The sequence below is a fragment of the Panonychus citri genome, unplaced genomic scaffold (genome assembly GCF_014898815.1).
Source record: "Panonychus citri isolate SS breed McGregor unplaced genomic scaffold, ASM1489881v1 Contig00001, whole genome shotgun sequence".
In the NCBI taxonomy this organism is placed as follows: domain Eukaryota; kingdom Metazoa; phylum Arthropoda; class Arachnida; order Trombidiformes; family Tetranychidae; genus Panonychus; species Panonychus citri.
In genome coordinates this window covers 1647626-1670182 of record NW_026515406.1, presented here as the reverse complement: position 1 = coordinate 1670182, position 22557 = coordinate 1647626, and the positions used below count along the sequence as shown (strand labels likewise).

General features: G+C 30.1%; 5 protein-coding genes and 1 non-coding gene across 6 annotated transcripts; 4 read left to right on the top strand and 2 right to left on the bottom strand.

Annotated features, from left to right (window-relative positions):
• Positions 1-304: 304 nt before the first annotated feature.
• Positions 305-384, top strand: Trnal-uag (transfer RNA leucine (anticodon UAG)). Its single transcript has one exon. It is a non-coding gene; the product is annotated as a tRNA-Leu (tRNA).
• An 806-nt stretch (positions 385-1190) lies between these two features.
• LOC128397801 (uncharacterized) lies at positions 1191-2193 on the top strand. The gene is made up of 3 exons (XM_053358555.1): positions 1191-1350; positions 1542-1607; positions 1734-2193. The coding sequence occupies exons 1-3, from the start codon at positions 1293-1295 to the stop codon at positions 2135-2137; spliced, it is 528 nt and encodes a 175-aa protein (XP_053214530.1). The 5' UTR covers positions 1191-1292; the 3' UTR covers positions 2138-2193.
• On the bottom strand, positions 2176-4616 carry LOC128397731 (histone acetyltransferase KAT8-like). The gene is made up of 3 exons (XM_053358481.1): positions 4441-4616; positions 4193-4258; positions 2176-4097 (listed from the first exon to the last, which is right to left on the bottom strand). The coding sequence occupies exons 1-3, from the start codon at positions 4496-4498 to the stop codon at positions 2914-2916; spliced, it is 1308 nt and encodes a 435-aa protein (XP_053214456.1). The 5' UTR covers positions 4499-4616; the 3' UTR covers positions 2176-2913.
• A 364-nt stretch (positions 4617-4980) lies between these two features.
• Positions 4981-17522, top strand: LOC128397811 (ubiquitin carboxyl-terminal hydrolase 2-like). Its single transcript, XM_053358566.1, has 11 exons — positions 4981-5742; positions 7547-7650; positions 8787-8861; positions 14597-14729; positions 14979-15087; positions 15779-15882; positions 16102-16270; positions 16353-16425; positions 16517-16595; positions 16659-16851; positions 16940-17522. Exons 1-11 carry the CDS (start codon positions 5319-5321, stop codon positions 17028-17030), a joined length of 1554 nt encoding a protein of 517 aa, XP_053214541.1. The 5' UTR covers positions 4981-5318; the 3' UTR covers positions 17031-17522.
• A 171-nt stretch (positions 17523-17693) lies between these two features.
• LOC128397702 (UTP--glucose-1-phosphate uridylyltransferase-like) lies at positions 17694-19713 on the top strand. Its single transcript, XM_053358449.1, has 2 exons — positions 17694-18739; positions 18790-19713. Exons 1-2 carry the CDS (start codon positions 18043-18045, stop codon positions 19590-19592), a joined length of 1500 nt encoding a protein of 499 aa, XP_053214424.1. The 5' UTR covers positions 17694-18042; the 3' UTR covers positions 19593-19713.
• Positions 19610-22143, bottom strand: LOC128397721 (actin-histidine N-methyltransferase-like). Its single transcript, XM_053358470.1, has 2 exons — positions 21340-22143; positions 19610-21234 (listed from the first exon to the last, which is right to left on the bottom strand). Exons 1-2 carry the CDS (start codon positions 21503-21505, stop codon positions 20027-20029), a joined length of 1374 nt encoding a protein of 457 aa, XP_053214445.1. The 5' UTR covers positions 21506-22143; the 3' UTR covers positions 19610-20026.
• Between the last annotated feature and the right edge of the window lie 414 nt (positions 22144-22557).

The window sequence follows — 22557 nt, the reverse complement described above, 5'->3', positions numbered from 1 at the left end:
TAAGAAAAATAATAATAGTGAAAAGAATCAGATTACATCAACTGGATTGATGAATGAAGGTGATGATGAGATAATTGAATTGCGAGATGATGAAGATGAAGATTCCAATAATAATAATAATAATAAAATGAATGGTAAAAAGAAAGATGTCAAACGAAGTGTCAGTATACCGAAAGATACTAAACTTCCTTGGCTACAAAAGCTTAAAATGAAAGTGAAAGCTTAATTTGATCATTTTATCAATTCGTTAATTATTTCCCATTGAAATAAATTCTATAAAAAATTAACCGTCATTAACCCACAAGGTAGCGTGGCCGAGCGGTCTAAGGCGCTGGTTTTAGGCACCAGTCAGAAATGGCGTGGGTTCGAATCCCACCGCTGCCAGAAACTCCTTTTGGTAAAAGGCTCAACATTTCTGTTCGTAAGCTCAACACTTTCCCTTGGAGCTTCTCCTTCTCGGCTTGGACTGTGGCGAATGAGGAAAATCAATTAAATTCAAAATTAATTTTTGTCTCTAATTGATTAAAAAAAGAAGAGCAATTTAATGGTAACCAATCAAATCCATAGAAAAAGGATCATTTTTCAATTGTGTTTCGAAATAGTCAAAAATTGAATTGATTGTGAAACATTTTTTCTGCGAACAAATTTAATTACTAAACCATCTACTCTAAATTTATATTAATTAATTGTATTTTCTACGTTTTAACAAGAATATTAAAAGAGAATTTAAATTGTCCTAATTGGTGAAAATTTGATTGTTGATCGTTGAACTTTTCGAAACTTTTTCGATATTCGAGCCTTGAACAGGTTTTTTGATTGTTTCATTTTGTTTTCTAATCTAGTTACTAACACAAATACTTTTTCGGTGATTTGTCTACAATTAATCAACAATCAATAAAAGAACTGGAACTTCATCATCAGGGGAAGTGATTATCTGATCAACTTGACTCGAAATTTAATTTAGTTTGAATCGTTTTAACTGGAGAGTTTAATGTTGTTGTTCATTTGGATATTTTGGTTGAACGTGAAAATTGTGGTTACCTTTTTTTATCCAAAAGTGTCACCTATTAATTAATTGATCAATTAGTTGATTAATTTTAAATAGAATTGGAATTTAATTTGTTTTCTTTATGAGCCACCAGTCGAAGCCGAGAATCAGCTTCGAGTGTTGAGCTTAGGGACAAACAGCTTTGGCTTTTTCTCTCCCTCTCAATTCTTTGTGTTGATGGTTGATTGTTTTTTATTGTGATTCTTTTTTTCTTTTAATTAATTTAATTGTTTCTTATTCAAATATGGAGGAAAGTGAAAGTCAGTCAACTTCTGAAAAATATATTGGAAATTCGGGTTCAGGTAAGTTTAATCTCTTCTAAATTGATGGTGTGCTTTTCATTTTCAATTTCAATTTCATTTCTTATGTTCAGTAGATTTCTAATGAATAGTTTTTTCTCTTTCTTTTTTTCTCTTTTTTTTCTCTTACCTTTTCTCTTTTTTTCTATTTTTTTGTTTCTTTTTTCTACACTTTCTGTTTGGTTACATCGTAGAAAATGAAGATATCGTGTTAGATATTGGGGATCATTCTCTTGTTAAACGGAATGACAACAATTGGCGTGAGTATTTTTCTCCATTTCTCTTTTTCTCTTTCTGGTTTGATTTCTTGTTCTTTGTGCTATTGTTTGTTTCTAATCTTTTGTATTTTTTTTTTGCTTCTATTTTTGCGTTTCACTTTCGTTTAGATGATTATGATGATTCTCAGGATAGTGGGACCACCGAGAATGAACAATCAGATTCTGGCCATTCCTCTAGACCTTTACGCGAACAAGACAGATACCTGCCTATAGCAAACATCGCTCGAATAATGAAAAGATCTATCCCAAAATCGGGTAAAATTGCCAAAGATGCTAAAGAGTGTATACAAGAATGTGTCTCAGAATTTATTAGCTTTATTACTAGTGAAGCAAGTGATCGGTGTCATCAAGAGAAACGTAAAACCATCAATGGAGAAGACATTTTATTTGCCATGTCAAGTCTTGGGTTCGACAATTATATTGAACCTTTGAAAGTGTATCTACAAAAGTATCGAGAGATGATGCCCAAAGTTAAATCGGAAAGTGATCTAACTAATATTGATTTGTATTAGCGAAAAAAAAAATAATAAAATTAAACTGAGTCTATACATTTAAACTCAGAAATAAATTGATTGTTTTATTTTTTTTTAATACAGATAAAACTTTTCTTTCAATTTGTTTAATTATGGACTTTAAATGTTGGAAGAAAATTTTCTTAGTGAATCAATTGGTGATGGAGATAATTTTTGTCTTGTAAATCTACAAATATACTTGATTATTAAGTAGATATTCATGATAATGGTAATTGTGACACACAAAACAAAAACTAACCAACTAGTTTTTTTTGTTGTTGTTGAATTGAGACTCTAATTTAATATTCTTTGAGGTGATGTAGACCATAATTGATCAAATTTTGAAAATGAGACCAACTCGATTTTATCTAATGAAAGATAATCATGTATTCCAGATTAAATGAAAATCTATCGTTCGGTGAAAATGGATCCTTTTCAAATTGAAGAAAAAAAAACTGGAACTATTTCAAATCATTTGACTAAACTGATGAGAGTCATTGATTGTCCAATAAAATGGAATACAGATTTGATTGAAGAAAATCAATCCTTTTTAAACTTGATATTCTTGGAATTAGAAGAGATTAATTGTTAGTGTGATTTTTTTGTTTCATGTTAGCGCTTGTACCTTGGTCACCAACATGTTTTCTCTTTCCTTCGATTATCACTCCAATTCAGTCCAAGCAAATGTCATGTCTTAAGCTTTTTTTGAATAGTTGAGTTATTTTTTTTTTGGTCTTTTCTGGTTTGTTGTTTGATTTCAAACGTTATTAATGTTTTCATTTCTTTTTGATAGCTTTTTTTGGTGGAATCCATCGAAGACAAGAAACGTCCACGGTTAACCTTTGCTTCTTGTATTGGGCACTTTTAAGATGCTCTTCAACCAGTTTAGATGTCACACAAATCACATGTTGACCTTTCCAGTATTTGACCATGTTCAATGATTGAAGAGTTGAAATGATGTCACTTTGAGTAATTGATGTCATCTGACTTAGATCACGAATAGATAAGGTACCACGAAAATCTCGAAGAATTTCCAATAATACAAAAGACCAGTAACTTCGATAACTTAATTTACCAAGATCAGAGAGCGGTTTTTCCGGTGATCCAATGACATTTTCTAATTTGGATACTTCATAACTGAAAGCGATTAAAAATTTTCCATATCCTTTCCGTTGATAAGGTGGTAAAGTCAAAATACAGGCCAAATTATTTCCATCAGGAGATTCTTTCTCTTTTGAAAAGTAACCCACCAAATGGGCTCCTTGATTGTCAACCTCACAAAGAATATAGAATAGGAAAGGTTCAACATCGAAAAAAAGTGTTTTATGATCGAGAAAAAGTTTAGCCAAAAGGCACAAATTTTGTGAATAAATTTTGTGCTCTTTTCCATCCACTTCGTAAACAGAAATTGTTCCTTTTCGGTAAATCTCTTTTCCGGGTGGTTGTCTCCAAACGCAGGTCGCTTGATGGTAACGATAAGTTTTCTCAAGTCTCATGTATTTAATACAATATTCACAGATCCATAATTTTGGTTGTTTACCATAATCTTCAGGGAATGGTGAAAAATACCATGCATCTATTTCATATTTTCCAAATTGAATTTTATCTACATATTTAACCTTGGTGATAGCTTCATGTTCCCGCTCTAAAGCAGCTGTGGTGGGATCCATTTCGGCGAATGTTTTTTGAACATGGTTGATTTCATCGTGTTTTCTTTTCTGATTACGAGTAATTTTTCTCTCTTGTTTACCATCATCGGTAATTTGTGGTGTTATAACAGCCGATTCTTTAGCAGCCCTCGCATCAGCTTCCGCTTTGGCACGACTTCCAGAGCTTATATCAACTCTATCACGGCCAACCCATTCATCAAGACGACGATTTAATCCCTCATAATGAACATAATACTCATAACGTCCTCCTTCTTGAGGATTTGATCGAACCTCAATCACCTCAGCAGAATCTGTAAAAGTAGAAAGCAAAAAAAAAATTAGTAACAAGAAAAATGGCACAACAATAAGAGATTAAGTCAGAGATCAAGAGAAAAAAAATACTCACGCCAAGTGTTGTCACTCCGTTTAACAAGAAAATGATCCCCAATGTCTAACACGATATCCTCATTTTCTACGTATTATGTGTGGAAACAGAGAAAGTGTAAAAAAGTAGCAGGGAAAAAAAGGAGGTAAGAGAAAGAAAAGAGAAAAAAGAAAGAGGAAAAAACCATTCATTAGAAATTCTATTCAACATTACATAAGAAAAAATGGAAATGAAAAGCACACCATCAATTTAGAAGAGATTAAACTTACCTGAACCCGAATTTCCAATATTATTTTCAGAAGTTGACTGACTTTCACTTTCCTCCATATTTGAATAAGAAACAATTAAATTAATTAAAAGAAAAAAAGAATCACAATAAAAAACAATCAACCATCAACACAAAGAATTGAGAGGGAGAGAAACAAAGAGTTTCTTTCAATTAGAAAAAAAGAGAAAAAGACACAACATAAAAAAGTTCTTTTCCAAACCACAAGATGGAGCCACTTTTCGATTTAGAAAAAAAAGAGAATTTAAATTCTATTCCAAATCTAATTGTTCCAAAAAGCATTTTAATCACTCATAAGTTACATCTTGGAAATTTCTCAATTGTGATCAATTCAATTTCTCTTAATTATGGAAAAGAGTAAATATCAAAGTCGACCAAAGGAATAACCAATTGTCTCGGTGATTAAATAATAGAAAATGAATTTGCTCTGTTAATAGTAATTATAAGCTATTTCTAGAGTGAGTCTCATTATCTTGCTGTTGATTGAATTACTCTTTTTGATGATAACTCTCTCTCTTTTTTTTGTTCCATCAGTCAGACTCAGTTAATTTCGCTATTTGTTTGTTGTTTTTTTACTCTGTTGATGTTTCCCTTTTACTCTCTCTCTCTCTTTCTCTTCATTCATTTATCTTCCTCTTTTCAATCTTTTTCTCCCACTCACATTTCTCTTTTTCTCTCCCTCCATTTGTAGGTAAAGATCGATAAATAAAAAAACATTCTTTCAAGACTCTGGCTGAATTGGACCTTTTGCAAGGTCAACTAACTAAATCCAATATCTATTTCGTGGTTATCCTTTTTATTGGTTTCTTATTTACGATTAGGTTAATTGTGACTGTTAAACGACCTCTTGTTACCATTATTATGCCTGTTCCATCATCTTCATATCGAAGTAATTACCGGGGAACCTCTGGTAGTGCATTTGGTTTTGGTTCTTCGTCATCTTCCTCATCCTCATCATCAACTATTTCTTCATCCTCATCCCTTTTATCAAATTCTATTGGTGCAAGTAAATCAAAACCTCCAATATCGTCAAATACTTTTCCATCATCGTACCGAAATTCTGGTTCCTTTGATTACACTTCACCTTCAATCTATTCAACTTATCGAGCCTCAGCTTCTAACCGATCACCATCTTCATCTTCATCATCTTCTTCATCATCTTCATCTTCTTTATCCTCTCTATCTACATCTTCTTATCATCATTCACCTTCTTCATATTTGACATCACTCTCATCATCATCTTCTTACTATCGACCCTCAAGTCTTTTATCATCTAATTCATCAGGTAAGCTTACAAACGCTAATCCACTTTTATTGTTCAATTCACCCACAACATAAAATAATCTAACCAATTCAAATTTAATTGATTGTTTGATAGTCTAATTGTTAATCAGCACATTACTTCTTGTTGTTTTGGTGATGAAAACCTTTTCGTCATTTTCAATCAATCATTTATACTTCAACAATTAAAATCCCTGAGATAATCTGTCAAGCCTGAAGATGAATTATTAATAGAATCTAAGTAATCAATGGTTGAGAAATGAAAAACACAAATAATCCAAAAAAATCAACCAGAAAATCAGTAATAATCATCACCGGAGTTAATTTTTTCTACGATTTGGTTTTTTTCTCTTCTCTCTCATTTTGTTTGGGTAACGAGAGAAAACCAGAAAACCCAAAATTGTGAAATTTCCAATTGTAACGGTATCATCAAGACCCACATTTAACTCAATCAACGTTAATTGTGTCTCCAAATTAATTCTTAATTGTGAGAAACCCGGTACATTAAACCAGTTCCAAGGTGTTTCCATGTATTCCCTGTAATTTCAAGAGTCTCTCCATTTATGTTCTGGTTACTCGTCTGATCATCTCTCTCTCTCTCTCTGTTTAATCATTCGGTTTGTTGTTTAATTATTAATCAACAGTTTAATCACACTACCTGATTATACACCAACTCAATTAAATCAAACAAGATCAACTGACTCATCATCATGATGGAAACAAAAAAATTACAATTGACCGGCAACATAAATTTATCATCTTTTTCCATAGTAACATTAATATTGCATTTCCCTCCTATTTTATTTTCCTTTGTCTTTAATCATTTTCTTTTCTACAATTTTTGTTTTGTTCTATTCTCTTTTACTATTTGTTCTATTCTATTCATGTGTTATATCCTCTTCTCTTCTTTCTCTCTGATCTTCTGATTCTTTTCTTTTTTAATAGATTCCTTTGTCATCTCTCAATCACTTTTTCCCTTTGACAATAAAATGAATAATATAATTGTCATAGGGAAAAGATGGGAAAGGGAAAGAAGAAAATTATTGGTGAGATATTATAATACCTTAGAATTAAAATAAAGAAGAAAAAAGAAATTCTTTTAGTATATTAAAAGGAAAGTTCAGAGAAGAAGATGAAGATGATAAGAAGAAGATGAAAAAAAGTGAGAAGAAAAATTTTTCTTCTCTCAAGGTCTCCCAAGGAGCCTTAAGCTTTTCTTTTCTTCTCTCTCAATACATTCTCTCTCCCTCCCTCTCTTTCTCTCTCTCTACATCTTCTTCATCGAATACCTGTGACTCTCTCTCTCTCTCTCTCTCTCTCTTCTTGTCTCTCCTTTCCTTTCTTTCTCTTCCTACCTGTCTCACCTACTCTCTCATAGTTTACATCAGTTAACCATGCAAACTTCATCATCTTATACCCGTGATTAATTTACCTTATATTTTATTCATCATAATGAGTTACCTGGTTTATATTGATTAGTGTACAAACACATTGATGGATAACTTCATTATAATCTTATTTTTCTTATTCCGATCATCTTATTCATCATCACCAATCAACTTTCATTTTGATTGACCATCAACTCAAAATAAACTGGTCATTCAAAACATATGATTAACATTAGTGTTTTCAAGCTTAATTGACAAACCATATCTTAATTTATTGTCAATTATTTTTGTTTCTCGTCATCTCCAAAACAACAACCAACATCTAATTTATTCCAAACAACAATTAAATTAATTGCTCTCTCTCCTCTCATCAACTAACATTTACAATTATGTCTGTTCTTTCATATCAATTATTTCCAGGATATTCATCATCACCCTGCACCGTAACACTAACCCGGTTCAACCATAGACGATCAAGTATTGATCAGAACGATGATGACACCGATTCCCTATCATCAACTAAAGTAAGTTCATCAACATCATTTTTTTTTTAATTAATACAATCAACAAATTGGATCATTATCATCTCTCTTTCTCTCTCTCTACATCTTCTTCATCGAATACCTGTGACTCTCTCTCTCTCTCTCTCTCTCTTCTTGTCTCTCCTTTCCTTTCTTTCTCTTCCTACCTGTCTCACCTACTCTCTCATAGTTTACATCAGTTAACCATGCAAACTTCATCATCTTATACCCGTGATTAATTTACCTTATATTTTATTCATCATAATGAGTTACCTGGTTTATATTGATTAGTGTACAAACACATTGATGGATAACTTCATTATAATCTTATTTTTCTTATTCCGATCATCTTATTCATCATCACCAATCAACTTTCATTTTGATTGACCATCAACTCAAAATAAACTGGTCATTCAAAACATATGATTAACATTAGTGTTTTCAAGCTTAATTGACAAACCATATCTTAATTTATTGTCAATTATTTTTGTTTCTCGTCATCTCCAAAACAACAACCAACATCTAATTTATTCCAAACAACAATTAAATTAATTGCTCTCTCTCCTCTCATCAACTAACATTTACAATTATGTCTGTTCTTTCATATCAATTATTTCCAGGATATTCATCATCACCCTGCACCGTAACACTAACCCGGTTCAACCATAGACGATCAAGTATTGATCAGAACGATGATGACACCGATTCCCTATCATCAACTAAAGTAAGTTCATCAACATCATTTTTTTTTTAATTAATACAATCAACAAATTGGATCATTATCATCTCTTTCTCTCTCTCTCCTTTTCCTCCATTCACCTTTTACAATTATTATTAATTGACTTCCCGTTCCTAATTGCAATTAAAAAAGTTAATCAACTTCAGACAATCATCAGTTAATTTAATTTCTCTCTCTTTCGTTCTCGATCATCACTTTTTTCAATCATTGATGTTTGACAAAAAAAAATCAACTTCAATATATCATAAGCCAAAATAATGTTAGAAATTAAGTGAGGCACTTAATAAATTGTGATGATATAACCTTTAATCTTAATTAAATTGTTGATTGTTGTTGATACATGATGAAAACTTGATTACTAATCTAATTGTCATTTTCTTTCTCTCTTTTTCATCCTCAGTCATCATCTTCAATATCTTACCTGTCACCTTTATCACGACGTAAAAAATATACTCTCAACGATACCATAATTCGGGTAATTATTGGACTTTTTTAAGCGAAATTGTTTACAATTAACTTTGGCAATTAATACGATTGTGTGACAACTCTTTAATTGTCTTACAACATTACGAAAACAAAATGATAACAATTTAATTTGTTTGTATTTTAATTGAATGAATGTTTTCTTTTTCATCTAACCTGTTGTATGTTTGATTGTTGATGATTTTACCAGTGTCTTTGAATTTAATCATTTGAGAAGATAATTAATTCGTTGCTTCATAATTAACATTTATCACTCGCTCACCAGTTAATTATGATTATCAATCACGTTATCTATCATTAGCATTCATTTGTGTTTAAATGCAAATAGACAATTAATTATGATACTAATTATAATTTAAAGTAAAAAACTTAATGGTTATTAATTGTTTTGGTTAATTTGATTATATTTATTATTATTATCAAATTCACTAATCAAATATTGATAATTGTAGTTTATCATATTCAAATGATTTAGTCTATCCTTGGATTGTAACAATTAATTGTAAGGTTAATCTTTATTCATATAATTTGTTGTTAATTTACTTAGAAATTGTTGAGCAATTTGATTCAATTAAAGCAACAATTAGCTGATTTGGTTAAGAGACAATTAAGCGTAATTTAATATTGAGTTTTATCTTAATTAAAACCTGTTAATCAGCAAATCATAATTAATAATCATAATAAGAATCATTGATTGAGTTTAACTGATTAGTGTATATTTTTAACTATTTCCATTGACTGATTATTGTTAGAAATTTATATAATTAGTTGATTACTTTTTGATTAATGTTTTTTTTCCAAATTAACTTTTCCCCTTTATTTTAATTGTTGTTCAAATTTTATCTTAATCATGAAAATATTGATCACCAACAAATCCTTATGGAAAATGAAATTAATTAACTAATCACTTACTTATTGTCAACCTTAACTAGGCTAACAGTTGATTGTTTCTAATTCATTTAATGTTTTAAATTATTTGATGATTAATTTAATCATGTTTCCGTCATGATCATGATGATAATCATCTTAATTTACTTGGATCACCACCGATAATGCTAATAATTAAATTGCAAATGGTTTTTAAACTTCAATCATAATCGCAATTTAATTTAATTGTAAATTAATAACAACTACAGTTTACTTCAAATGTTGAGTGCTGATAATGTAAAATTGATTGTTCACAATTTAAACTTAATTTGATTACAATGAACTGAAAATTATAACAATTAATAGATTATTGAAAACCTGATAATAAGGAAATTAATTTTTTTCCTCAACAATTTAGTGATAAATTTAATATTAATCAGCAACCTTGAATTGTTGATTATACACATTTTGATTAATCGTGAAGCTCATCCACTAGAAAACTATTGAAAATCAACAATTAATTTTAATTTTAACAATTGTTAATCTATCATTTACAATCAAATCTAAATTGTGTTGGGCATTGATTCCTGAATCTAAATCACATAATTTAATTGCAAGGGAAATATTTTTTTTCCTCTCAACTAAATCAACGTCATTCTCAAAATGATTAAAACCAAATCATGATTGTAATAATGATCAGTCTTCTTTAATAATCATAATTGTCACTATTGTGTCTACCTGTTAATTATTACGTCAATTAATTAATTATGCAAATGATTAGGCATTTTTTTACATGATTATGTTGATTGGTGCGTTGTCTATGTTAATGATGATCAAACAATTTATTGATTATTATTAATATAAAATTGTACTAATCAATTTGTCCTTGATTATATGAATGAACTTTCGTTTCAACCTCTCTTTCTCTGATAATCAAGTTAATTTGGTTAATCATTACTATTGATCAACCATTGATAAAGCCAATTTACCAATAATTCATGACAACAATCAACAATTAACAGTAACGAAGGTGTTGTTGATCAATTTGATGATTAACACGATGATAAAAAGTCACAATTTTCAATTGAGTCCTTTTTATTGCAATTGAAAACTTATTGATTGTTATCAATAAATAATCATCCAATTGTTTGAATTTGTACAATTAATTTAATAACAACAATCAATATGTAGTTATAAATAAATCATTTTCCTTTCTTGTGTAATCACAATTTGTTTCATCACTAGAAATTGATTGTTATCACAAGAAAAGGAGGAAAATTTTAATCATGAAAATTTAAAATTCAACTTGATCAAATAAACGAACCCTGTTAATTGAAACTTTTTAAATCAATCATTTCAATCGATACTTGATGATAACAATTAACTTTTTTAGTGGTTTATTTGATCACCAGTTTTATTGATTTAAACTCAAGGTTTTTAACCATAGGATTTCATGATAATTGTTTCAGTTGATTGTTGATACTTTGGCCAATCACTGGAATGTTGTTAAACCAGTTAGTTGTTATTGATTAGTTGATTGTCATAAAAAATTATTCACAATTCATGTAAATATTGATAGTAATATGTCTCACTGGTTGATCATGGTTGATACATACATGTAATTACATTTCTAAAACTTAATTGTGTTAATTTGATTCCTGATGAATTTGTTTTTGATAATTTAGCCTCCAGCATTTCACCTCAAGCCTTCCTCTTATGAACATTATTAAATGTTTGTGATTACCAGTTGAAGAGACTTCTAGTTGTAACCCAATGTATTTAATCAGCATTATGACTAATTTGATTACTGTTGATTGTTGTGTATTTTTGATTTCCATGTTGATTTAATTTTGTCAAGGTTTCCTGGTTAGTTTAATTGCAATTATTAGATATCAATCACAGAAATTTACCAGTTACAGTTGATTACCATAAGTTAATTGAAACAAAAACTTACTAATATTTGTATCATTGTTTTATTTTGTTTAATTGTAATTAAGAACTAAATTAATACACATTTCCTGTTTAATTATGATAAACCAAATGCTGCTACAAATTAATCATCATGATAGAGAAAAAGTTTTACTTGGTCTTTGTTTATATTAAGTGAAACTTGATTTACCTGTCATATTGATGAAACAAATTAATTGTTTGCTAATAACCATCATCATGGTGATGATTAGCCAATTAATTAACTCAATTAACACCCAAATTGTTTATTTAACACTTTGGACATGGTGTGTATATAAAAAATGAATTGAATTTAAACATTGAATGGATGCAGAAAACAAAACAAACTGATTAGTTTATTAAACAAATAGTAATTAATCAATTAGAAATGTTAATCAATTGAAATTGTTTCTTGTTGTTTATCAAGTTAATCTCTATCTTCCGCTACCCTGAATTCTAAGGCTACTGAATTGTAAGCCTTGAATTGAAATTTTCGTTGAAATTTTCCTACGTAAATATCGTAAATGTGAATAAGTTATTTCCATTGAAATTTTCTTCAACCAATTCAAGGTCTTTGGGTGAAAATATGTGAGTTCATTTAAATGACAAACTGAGGAAGGAAGATTAGGATGATAATGATGCTGATGGTGAGAGACTTGAACTTATTTCAAATGATATATTAAAGCGAGAGAGAGAGATAGAGAAAGAGGAAGGGAGAAAGGGAAAATAATGAATGAAAGAGAAGATGAATCAGCCTTGAATTGTTACTTTTATTATCAGAATCAAAAGGAAGCCATGATCATCCTCATCTTCATCTTTGTGACGATGTTATCAATGGTAAATTGAAGATACGCTGAAACAAATAATAGTAAAGGATACCAAAGATAATGAAGATGATGTATTGAAAGATACTTGGATGATGATGAGATTTTATCTTCTCTCTCTCTCTCTCCCAGTCTTTCTTTTCTTTGTATAATAACCTTCGATTTAAATACAATGTCAACTTACATCTAGTCGCGTGTTTTTTGCTTCTCATCGTCTTAATCATCAATTTTATAATAAATTATCAATATAATAATTTATTGGGACTAAATTATTATGATAATTTTGTTTCCATGAATTTCGTTTAGTTTTTTTTACTGAGAAATTCAATGTTAACCATAGACGAGATGAAATCATTGATATAATTTATTCTTAATTGTTAATTAATTACTTAATCGTTGCTTGTTTCAGTAATTGATCACGTTTCTTTATTTTCCCTTTAATCAAACTAATTAATCAATTATTTTGGTTACTGATAATTATCAGGCTAATCAATTAATTCAATTTGTTGGGGATAATAATTATTTTTTTCTCTCCAGTTAGGATTTGGTAATTTTCTTAGTCTACTAATTGTTGATTTGTCTAAAACAGATAGGATTAAATTTTGATTGATCGTCATGGGTTCTATCAATGTTTAATCAGTTACATGATTAAGGTGGAAGTAAAGTTAAACAATTAAAGGCAAATAATTATTAATCATTGGAAGGGGGGGTTATCAGGTTGGCCTAAAGTATTTGTAGTAACTAGTAGATTCATTAACTGGGACTTGATTAGCAGCAATTAATTGATTGGAAAGGTCGTTGATTGTGTTGATCAACAATTAACCTATCTCTTTGTCTGATGAAGGTTTAGATTGTAATACACCATCATAATTTGAGACAATTATCCATTATATTGATATCACTATCCTTACCCTTTGATCAGCAATTTAGTTAATTAATATGGAGTCACAATTAATATATATCTTTGTGTGTGTTTATTGATACACTTAAAGATTGGATTTAACATTTAGGTTAAGGTTAAACTCTATTGGAAGTAAATTTTGATAATTTCACTTGAATCACAAACAATAACCTAATCATTATCAACTATTAATGAATGATGATTGTGATTATTATCAACTTTTGATGATTTCAATTTCTTTCTTGGTATTTTCACCATAAATAAGTTATGATTAATACTTAATCACTAATATTATTTTTACTTTGATTATGATTAGAGAATCATCATCTCTTAAATTGTTGTACTTGACATAATTTATTAAAACAACTTCCTCACTTTCCTTTAATGGTTAATAACAATCCTAAATCATCAGCTAAATTAAATTAGATTAAGATATATTATTATTACCAACTGACCTCTAACCCTTTTTGTTGTTATTGGATTGTTATTGAATTTGCTGTAATAAAGATGATCATGCTTATGACCATGATTGTTGGTTGATGATTAAGGTTAATCATTGATAATCAACTTACATATAATTCAACTCATTCAATACTTAACTGTTGTTCTTATCAATTTCCCTCATGTAGAATCAAATTAATAGTTAATTATATTAACTAGTTAGTCTCTTGGTTTGACTTTTGCTGTGTCTTTGGGTTTTTAATTGTGATTTGATTATCATACCAATAAATCAGTTTTATTAGTTAACAATTTTCAATCATTCTCATCATTTAATCACTATAAAGTATCTAGAAAGCAATTAACTTACAAAACATTGTATCATTAACTGTAACAATTAACTTGATAATCTTTTCACTTAGATTGACAATTAAAAAAATTGTCATTTTAATTGGCATCTTTTAAATCACTTTCTCTTTAATCATATTGTTGACAATTTTAACTTTACAATTGGCATTGTTGTGTGAGAAAGTGAAAAACAACTGATTAACAACACAATCAAATTAAATCAATTTAATTTAGATGAAAAAATCAACTAAAATGTGTTTTAATATTTAAGCAAAAGTAAAGTCACCAATGGATCTCAATGGTATCTAATAGTAAGACAATTGAGACACAATTTGTTAATTGCCCTTTTCAATGATCGTTAAAACTCAACAATCAACTAATCATGTTTAATTAATTGTACAGAATCCATCAAACATTGCTGGTTTAACAAACCTTGGTAATACATGTTATATGAATGCGATATTACAATCACTTTATGCTAACGAGGGTTTCAGAAATTACGTAACAAAATCTCGTAGAGGATCATTAAATTTAGGTAAGCAATTTATTAATTATAATTTACCATAATAACATTAATTGTTTCCAGGTAATCAAAGTAAATATTTATCAATATTTCAAATATACTTTGTTACAAACAATCAATTGATTATCACCAAAGGAAATTCACTATATACTCACGTCGAGACTAGAGGAAAATCATTTAATCACTTCTCTTAATCATGAATCGTTTTTTTTAATCAACACAATTAATTAATCTTGTTTCTTTCTCTCTCCCATTTACCAGCATTGGGACAATTATTTGAAGAAATGATAAGTTCCAATAATACAAGTGTTAACCCGAGCAGTTTTCGAAGTGCGTTCACACGAATTCAGCCCAAATTTCGTGGATACGAGTGAGTCTTTCTTAATTGTCGAATGAAAAGAAACAATTAACACCATCAACGATTAACACTTAATTAGGATTTCATCAACTATATTTTTTAATGCTTCTAAATGTCAACCATTTAATCAGTTAATTAGTGTTATCAGCATCAATTTATTAATTACTTTTTTCGAGTCCAAATCAATATCCATCCACAAACTATTAACATCTCATGCTGATAATTATTGTTGATTTGGTTTCATTTTTTTCCATTTAGTTATTGATTTTGAATGTTGATATTTTTTTTGCTTCTATTTTTTTATATCACAATCAACTAATCATCATTATTAACCTGGATTGATTTGATTCTGTTTGCTTTTCTTACTCTATTTCTCAATTTTTGATTTGTTTTTGCTCCTTGATTATATCATTTTGATGTATTGATTTCCGGAATTTAATCTCTCTCCTCATTCAAACTTTTTTTCACCTAATTAGTTTGATTAGTTGATTAATTGTATTCGTATTTCATTTCGATGAAAAATAATGAATACAGTTAATTCCAGTTTACTAATTAATCTGATTTGTTTTACTTTCTCTCTACTAAACACTAAAACCATTTAATGCTAATCAACGACAAATTTTTATTTCCTCTCTTGTTTTTAGTTGATTTAATGTTTACTGATTTACTAATTGTCCCTGATCTTATTTATCTCTTTCAATAGGCAACAAGATGCACAAGAATTTTTTCAATACCTGATCAATGCCTTACATGATGAGGTTAACACGGGAAGTTTTGGCTCATCATCAACAAGAAACTGTAAAAGTCGTAAGTTATTATCTTGATTCTCATCCTCCATCTATATCCCTTAATCCTAATCTTCATCTTAATCTCCTCCTCCTCCTACTACTATTCTACTTGAAAGAAAATATTATTTTGGGAAAGTTATTTTCTTTTCTTTTTTTCATTTTCTATCTTTATGAACTATTTCTTTTGCTCACATCATTTTATCATTTCTCTCTCTCTCTTTATCATCTTGATGATTAGCTAAATCCTCTATGGAAGCATGGGAAAGATACAAAATGTTAGAGGACTCACCTTATGTTGACATGATCGCTGGTCAATTATCATCAACTGTTACCTGCTCCATTTGTAGTAATACATCAAACTGTTGGGATCCCTTTTGGGATTTATCCCTCCCACTGCCAAATAATGTGTAGGTTTAAACCGTTATTACCATAATCAATTTTATCCCATAACAATTAACAATTTTCTTTATCTTTATTATCACAATTTAGACGAGAAACTGATATTGAAAGATGTCTCAAAGAATTTACTACACTGGAAGAATTATCTAAAGACGAATTACCGGTAATTGTTTGATTATATTAAATTATTGTTCGTATTTGTTAATTATTTTCAGTTAATTTACTAATTAATCTAATCTTCTTTTAACAATTAGAAATGTGATCGATGTGATAAACCCACCAAATCAACTAAAAGATTGGGCATTGAAAAAGCCCCACAAGTACTTATTTTACGTAAGTTAATTTCTTTTGTATGATTAGTTAATTGTTGCTAATTATTTGCCATTTTATTTACAGATTTAAAACGTTTTTCTAACGATGGTTACAAATTAACTATGCCTCGAGTAATTGCCAATGAACGGATCGCCACCCGATCAAAATACTATTCACTTTCATCAATGGTTCTTCACCATGGTAACTCAATTAGATCAGGACATTATACTGCCTATTGTTTACATGGATCTAAATGGTTCCATTTTAATGATGACAGGTAACTATTAATATTAATATTTATTAATTGATAATAGTAATTGATTGTTGACTAATTGTTTTAATTTTCTCAACCTTAATATCAACAGAGTTACCGAGGCTAAAAATTTCAGTCCCAATGATGCTGAGGATGCTTATATTTTATTTTATGTTGAAAATTCGTGTTCATCTCGCCTTTAATTGTTAACTGATTGTTTCAATTTTATCAAATTATCTTTATGAATCATCATCATATATACACATCTTCATAATCATCAGCTGATTGATCATCGTCAACCGGATTAATTCAAACAACATATTCTCATCAACTTGACATCACAAATAATCAAAATTCAAACACACAAGCGACATGTCAACAATTAAATTAAATTGTTGTTATAATAATAATATACAATTATAATTATTTTGAAAAAATATTATATTTATCTTGGAAATTAACAAATTGTTCAACATCTCAAAATTGATTAATAATAATGTATTATTATCTTTAATTGTTGTCATATCAATTTTTAATTGTTCTGACACACTCATTATTAATAATCATTAATTAACAAAGTCACATTGTATTTAATTGGATGATCTTGTTAACTTTGATTACTTGATTCTGTTTTCTTGATCCCCTGTTAATTGTTAATCAACTTACAATGATGATAAAAAAGCAAATCAAATTAACCTTATTATGTTTATTTCAATTGATGATAAACGGTAATTATTGACAATCTTAATGGTTTCTATTTAACTCAGTCATATGAATAGAAACTTCAAACAATCAGTTAATTATTCAGTTACATTAACTTGCAGTATTACAATTTAATTGTAATTTTAATCATCAGGATTAATGGTTAATCATCTTTTGCTGATTAACTAATTCCTCTCGAAGATCAAAAATTGTAATTATAACACAATTAACTATCTTCATCCACATTTGACATTTAAATTAATTGCTAACAATTAATGCATATTAATTATACTAAAAGACTTGAAAGCACTGAAAAACTTTCGTCTAATTACAATTAACTGATTACGTCGATTTCTAATGAACTGAATTATCAACAAGATTAATTAATTCCAATCCAATCAACTTATTAAAAGAAACAAGAATTAGTTATAAGTTAAGTTAACCAGTGTAAATATCCATAAGTTATTAGTTAATTGTTTCTACTCATTGGTTACTCTTAATTGTTGAGACAAAATGGTTAATCGTAAAATCAGTGGATCAAGTGAGTTCCAAGCGACAACAAAATTAGACGCTGCAGCAGTTTTATCATCTGAATTAATTAAGTTAATTGGTTCGGTTGATCCATCGGAACGGCGACAAGTTGAATGTGACCTGCAAAGTTTTAAATTGTTATTCGGTCAATACATTGAGGAGACTCATTCGTCGGTATCAATTAACTGGGATCTAATTGAGTCCCCACCTCCTGAGGCCATTGTCGATTATGATGAATTGACCTCACCCACAGTCGATACTATTGCGTCTTATTTGTCCAAATTGGTAGTGGTCAAGTTGAACGGTGGCCTGGGAACCTCGATGGGCTGTGTTGGTCCGAAAAGTTTAATCGACGTGAGAAATGGACTGACCTTTCTCGATTTAACCGTTCAAAGTATCGAGCGATTGAATAAAAGGTATAATGTTGACGTTCCATTGGTACTAATGAATTCGTTCAACACCGATGATGACACAGAAAAAGTAGTTCGAAAATATCGAGGGTTTAAGGTTCGAATTTACACTTTTCTACAAAGTCGATTCCCTCGGTTGAACAAAGAGACACTTTTACCTGTGGCCACGACCATTGACGGAGACAATGAAGACTGGTACCCACCAGGTCATGGGGATTTCTATCAATCGTTCGCGAAATCTGGACTCTTATCGAATTTTCTTTCACAAGGTAATTAATCAATTGTAACTCTCAGTGGTTAACTTTTTGTGTTTCTACAGGTAAGGAATATGTTTTCGTATCAAACATTGATAATCTTGGAGCGACGGTGGACATTAATATATTGAAGTATTTACTGGACACTCCGAATGAACATCGACCTGGTTTCGTTATGGAAGTGACTGAGAAAAGTGCCGCCGATGTTAAAGGAGGAACACTAATTAAGTACGATGGTAAATTACGACTTCTTGAAATTGCTCAGGTTCCAAAAGCTCATGTTGATGAGTTTAAATCGGTGAAAAAGTTTAAAATTTTCAACACCAACAATTTGTGGATGTGTTTAAGGTCAATCGATAAGTTAATTACGACCCACGGAATCCATATGGAGATCATTGCCAATCCGAAACATTTGGACAATGGTCTGAATGTTATTCAATTGGAAACTGCAGCGGGTGCGGCGATGAAAAACTTTCAAAATGCTATTGGACTTAAGGTACCAAGAAGCCGATTCCTTCCGGTCAAGAAGACACAAGATCTGCTCTTGGTCATGTCCAACTTGTATTCCCTTGAACAAGGTTCATTGGTACTAAATCCCGCTCGATCCATCCCCTTGGCTCCACTCGTTAAATTGGGCGACGATCAGTTTGCTAAAGTTCGTGATTTTCTTACCCGATTCAAATCAATTCCCGATATACTTGAACTTAATCATCTAACTGTTTCCGGTGATGTCACTTTCGGCTCAAATGTGACCTTAAAAGGAACCGTTATTATAATTGCCAATCATGGGGATAGAATCGACATTCCCTCAGGCTCTGTTCTGGAAAATAAAATTATCTCTGGCAATTTAAGGATTTTAGATCATTGATTTGATTTAGATCTTAATTGTTAACCATAAAAGTTACTTTAATTTCCAATCAGAATTTTATTGAAATCAAGTCTTTTAATAAATCAAAACAAGATTAAAGGTTAAATTGTTTTTCATCTGATTAATGTTGAGGACAAGGTTGTGATTTGTTTACTATTGTGTTGATTTTTAATGAGTTATAATCATTTCAGATCAATGAATTTGATTAAATTATCATGATTATCAAGGTTAGCCTGAAATCTGGCTTGTTGATTGATGACATTGGTTTTGATTGTCCTAGAAATTCAAAGGATAAGGTTAAATCTGTAGATTACCACCAACAACATGGTTCTCATGACAATTAAGTGTATTAATTATAAAAACAAATTATTCTGATTTTTCAGTTGTCGATTTCACGATTACATGTGATGACAGAATATTTTTTTCACATTCAATTAATTTGGTAATTTGTTGACCACAAAGAGATAAGTTTTTTCTTTGTCCAGAGTTGGATAACTTTTAAGTAGTAATTGGCATCTGATTGCGATAAAATTAATGGCTTTAGTGGTCAGATCTTCAGGTAGATCGTTAAAAGATTTGGTTGGACAAGTGTCACTTTCGAGGAGCTTTTTATCCAGAACTGTTTTGTCCATGAGAAAAATTTTTACGTAATTAAGTAGATCTTCATCCAATCCAACGGATTTATGGTGCAAAGCGAAATAGCCTGAGGTTTGTAGGCCCATTTTAGAGCAAAGTCTCGAGCGAAGCTCGTACAGAGGGTCAACTTGACTTAATCCTAATCGAATGGACAGAAAATCGTATCGATTGTCAACTGGAATAAAACCATTGTTGATGAGAAATTCAGCATTCGTCCGTTTACCATAGAAAATGTTAATCTCTTCGTTAACGGCAAAGCTTTTCATTGAATAACAAAGTAATTTAGATTCGCTTGGATCATAATCAGTTGAAAATTTTCCATCACTATGATTACATAAATCCCACATTGGGATGAGTGCTGTTAAATTTGAAGGATTAAATCGGGAATCGGGTGCGGTAACTGACGGAGGTAACACTGGAATCTGATTTTGACGGGTCATCACAGTGGCCGTTGCCCAACGGTAAAGGTCAAGACAGAAAAGTCCTCGTAGTGAATCAATTTTACTGAAAGCTGAATTCTTGGTGGTAATTTTTTTCCAAAAATAGGCATACTGTCGATATATATTGCGAATAAGTTTAACGGCATCAACCAAAGCGGGTGAACCTTTCAATAAAATTATATCGTCTTTGGTATAATAAAGTGGGGTCAAGTATATCGATGGACAGAATAAGATATAAGGTTTCCAGAATGAGTCTTTGCGACAATATTCAACCATCAGGTGAAAAGATAACAATACATTTGGCATCGATTTGAGTAGAGAATCTTCTGAGGCCACAGTTGCAAGACAAGGGTCAATTAAAGCGCTTTCAGTGGTCATCATGATTTTCTTGGGAATTGAAAGAGTCAATTCATCTTCAGGAATTGGCTTTTTAGCAATTAATCCATATTCGTTTGTTGTTTTATCCACACAAGTTATGTCAATATCTTCATGAGAACAGTCATTGGATGAGAGCCAAGAGATGAAGTCTTTTAAATGATCATCTCTCCGGTGGGGCACAAATAAACCTAATAAGGTAACCGTTTAGGTTAACCGTTAAAGAGGAAAAGGAAATCAAAATTATTATCACGATCAATTGATGTTATGACTTTTGTTAAATTACGATTACAAACCCGATTCAATTTGTTGGATGTTTGTTGCAATCAAATTTAATTCGTTAAATTCTGTAATCAAGGCATCATGAATTGTTTCATTCCTTGTCGAGAATAGGAGACATTTTTCCATGAGTTCGTTGATTAAACCATTTCTTTGATTAATTGTTTTCTTTGACATCTTCATGATTGGTTAAACTTTGACAAGATTATCAATGGTAAAAGTATCAAGAGTCTAGTTTAAGGTGAGACGAAAATCCAACAGGTAACAAGTTTTATCACATCAAATCAACGATCCAAATTAAGAACAATTATCTGTATATTAAATCAACTGAATAATCACTGATCCATCAACGGGAAAATAACCTCGGGGTGTGTTTAGATTATGTTAACAAAGAGAATTGAAAAAAAACAAAAACAGAAAAAAAAAGAAAATGCTTTCAACGGTTAAGGTTTGACTGGAGAAATTTGTACTACGTTTGTCTTTAAATTGTTCCAATTAGATTCACCGAATACTATCAGACACTTAGATTGTTATGGTGACAGAAAATAATCAAATAATCACAGTTAATTGTGTTAATTTTTTAGATTTAAATAAAAAGAGTTAACAATTGAAATGATTAAAGTAAGATGGCAATTTGAGGTAACATGAAAATGGACCAAATTTGATGGAACTACATAAACAATCAATCAAACAAATGTCCTTGGTAATGGGTTAACACTGTAGACAATTAAGGAAACAATTATGGGAAAAAAATCAATGTATCAATCGTAATTAAATCAAGATAATTGTGATTAATTTTTCAACTCAACATCAAATTAACATGGAAATTTTTCGCTCGAAGCGACGCCTTTCGGTTCTATTTAAAAACAAAATTCTAATTTTTCAGCTTCAAGATTAATTAATTATCCTTGATTAATTAAGATTTTCTATCACAATGGACTTAAGTGCAACTTTTTCTCGTACATCCAGCGATCGAGACCATTAGTTATCTCCTTAATCAGTTGACCAAAATGTGAAAAGTGTAATCAAACTTTCAGATTTAAACTTTTGAATTTAATGTATGAAGATTGACCGGTTGGCGATAATTAAAGTAAACAATTAATTTTTTTGTTCCAATAGATTAATTAGTCTCTTAATTGAGTTCTCACTTCTAAGCCTTTAACGATACATATATTTCAATTGTTCTTTTGTATTAATTAGATCCAATTAGTTGGATGTATGGTTGTTACCTTGGT

Coding starts and splice junctions, on each gene's coding strand:
- LOC128397811 (XM_053358566.1), top strand. CDS start 5,319: ATGCCTGTTCCATCATCTTCATATCGAAGTAATTACCGGGGAACCTCT. Junction 5,743..7,546: donor TTTATCATCTAATTCATCAG/GTAAGCTTACAA, acceptor AATTATTTCCAG/GATATTCATCATCACCCTGC. Junction 15,088..15,778: donor CCCAAATTTCGTGGATACGA/GTGAGTCTTTCT, acceptor CTCTTTCAATAG/GCAACAAGATGCACAAGAAT.
- LOC128397801 (XM_053358555.1), top strand. CDS start 1,293: ATGGAGGAAAGTGAAAGTCAGTCAACTTCTGAAAAATATATTGGAAAT. Junction 1,351..1,541: donor TATTGGAAATTCGGGTTCAG/GTAAGTTTAATC, acceptor GTTACATCGTAG/AAAATGAAGATATCGTGTTA. Junction 1,608..1,733: donor ACGGAATGACAACAATTGGC/GTGAGTATTTTT, acceptor ACTTTCGTTTAG/ATGATTATGATGATTCTCAG.
- LOC128397731 (XM_053358481.1), bottom strand. CDS start 4,498: ATGGAGGAAAGTGAAAGTCAGTCAACTTCTGAAAATAATATTGGAAAT. Junction 4,259..4,440: donor TATTGGAAATTCGGGTTCAG/GTAAGTTTAATC, acceptor CATAATACGTAG/AAAATGAGGATATCGTGTTA. Junction 4,098..4,192: donor ACGGAGTGACAACACTTGGC/GTGAGTATTTTT, acceptor CTACTTTTACAG/ATTCTGCTGAGGTGATTGAG.
- LOC128397721 (XM_053358470.1), bottom strand. CDS start 21,505: ATGAAGATGTCAAAGAAAACAATTAATCAAAGAAATGGTTTAATCAAC. Junction 21,235..21,339: donor CATCCAACAAATTGAATCGG/GTTTGTAATCGT, acceptor TTACCTTATTAG/GTTTATTTGTGCCCCACCGG.
- LOC128397702 (XM_053358449.1), top strand. CDS start 18,043: ATGGTTAATCGTAAAATCAGTGGATCAAGTGAGTTCCAAGCGACAACA. Junction 18,740..18,789: donor ATCGAATTTTCTTTCACAAG/GTAATTAATCAA, acceptor GTGTTTCTACAG/GTAAGGAATATGTTTTCGTA.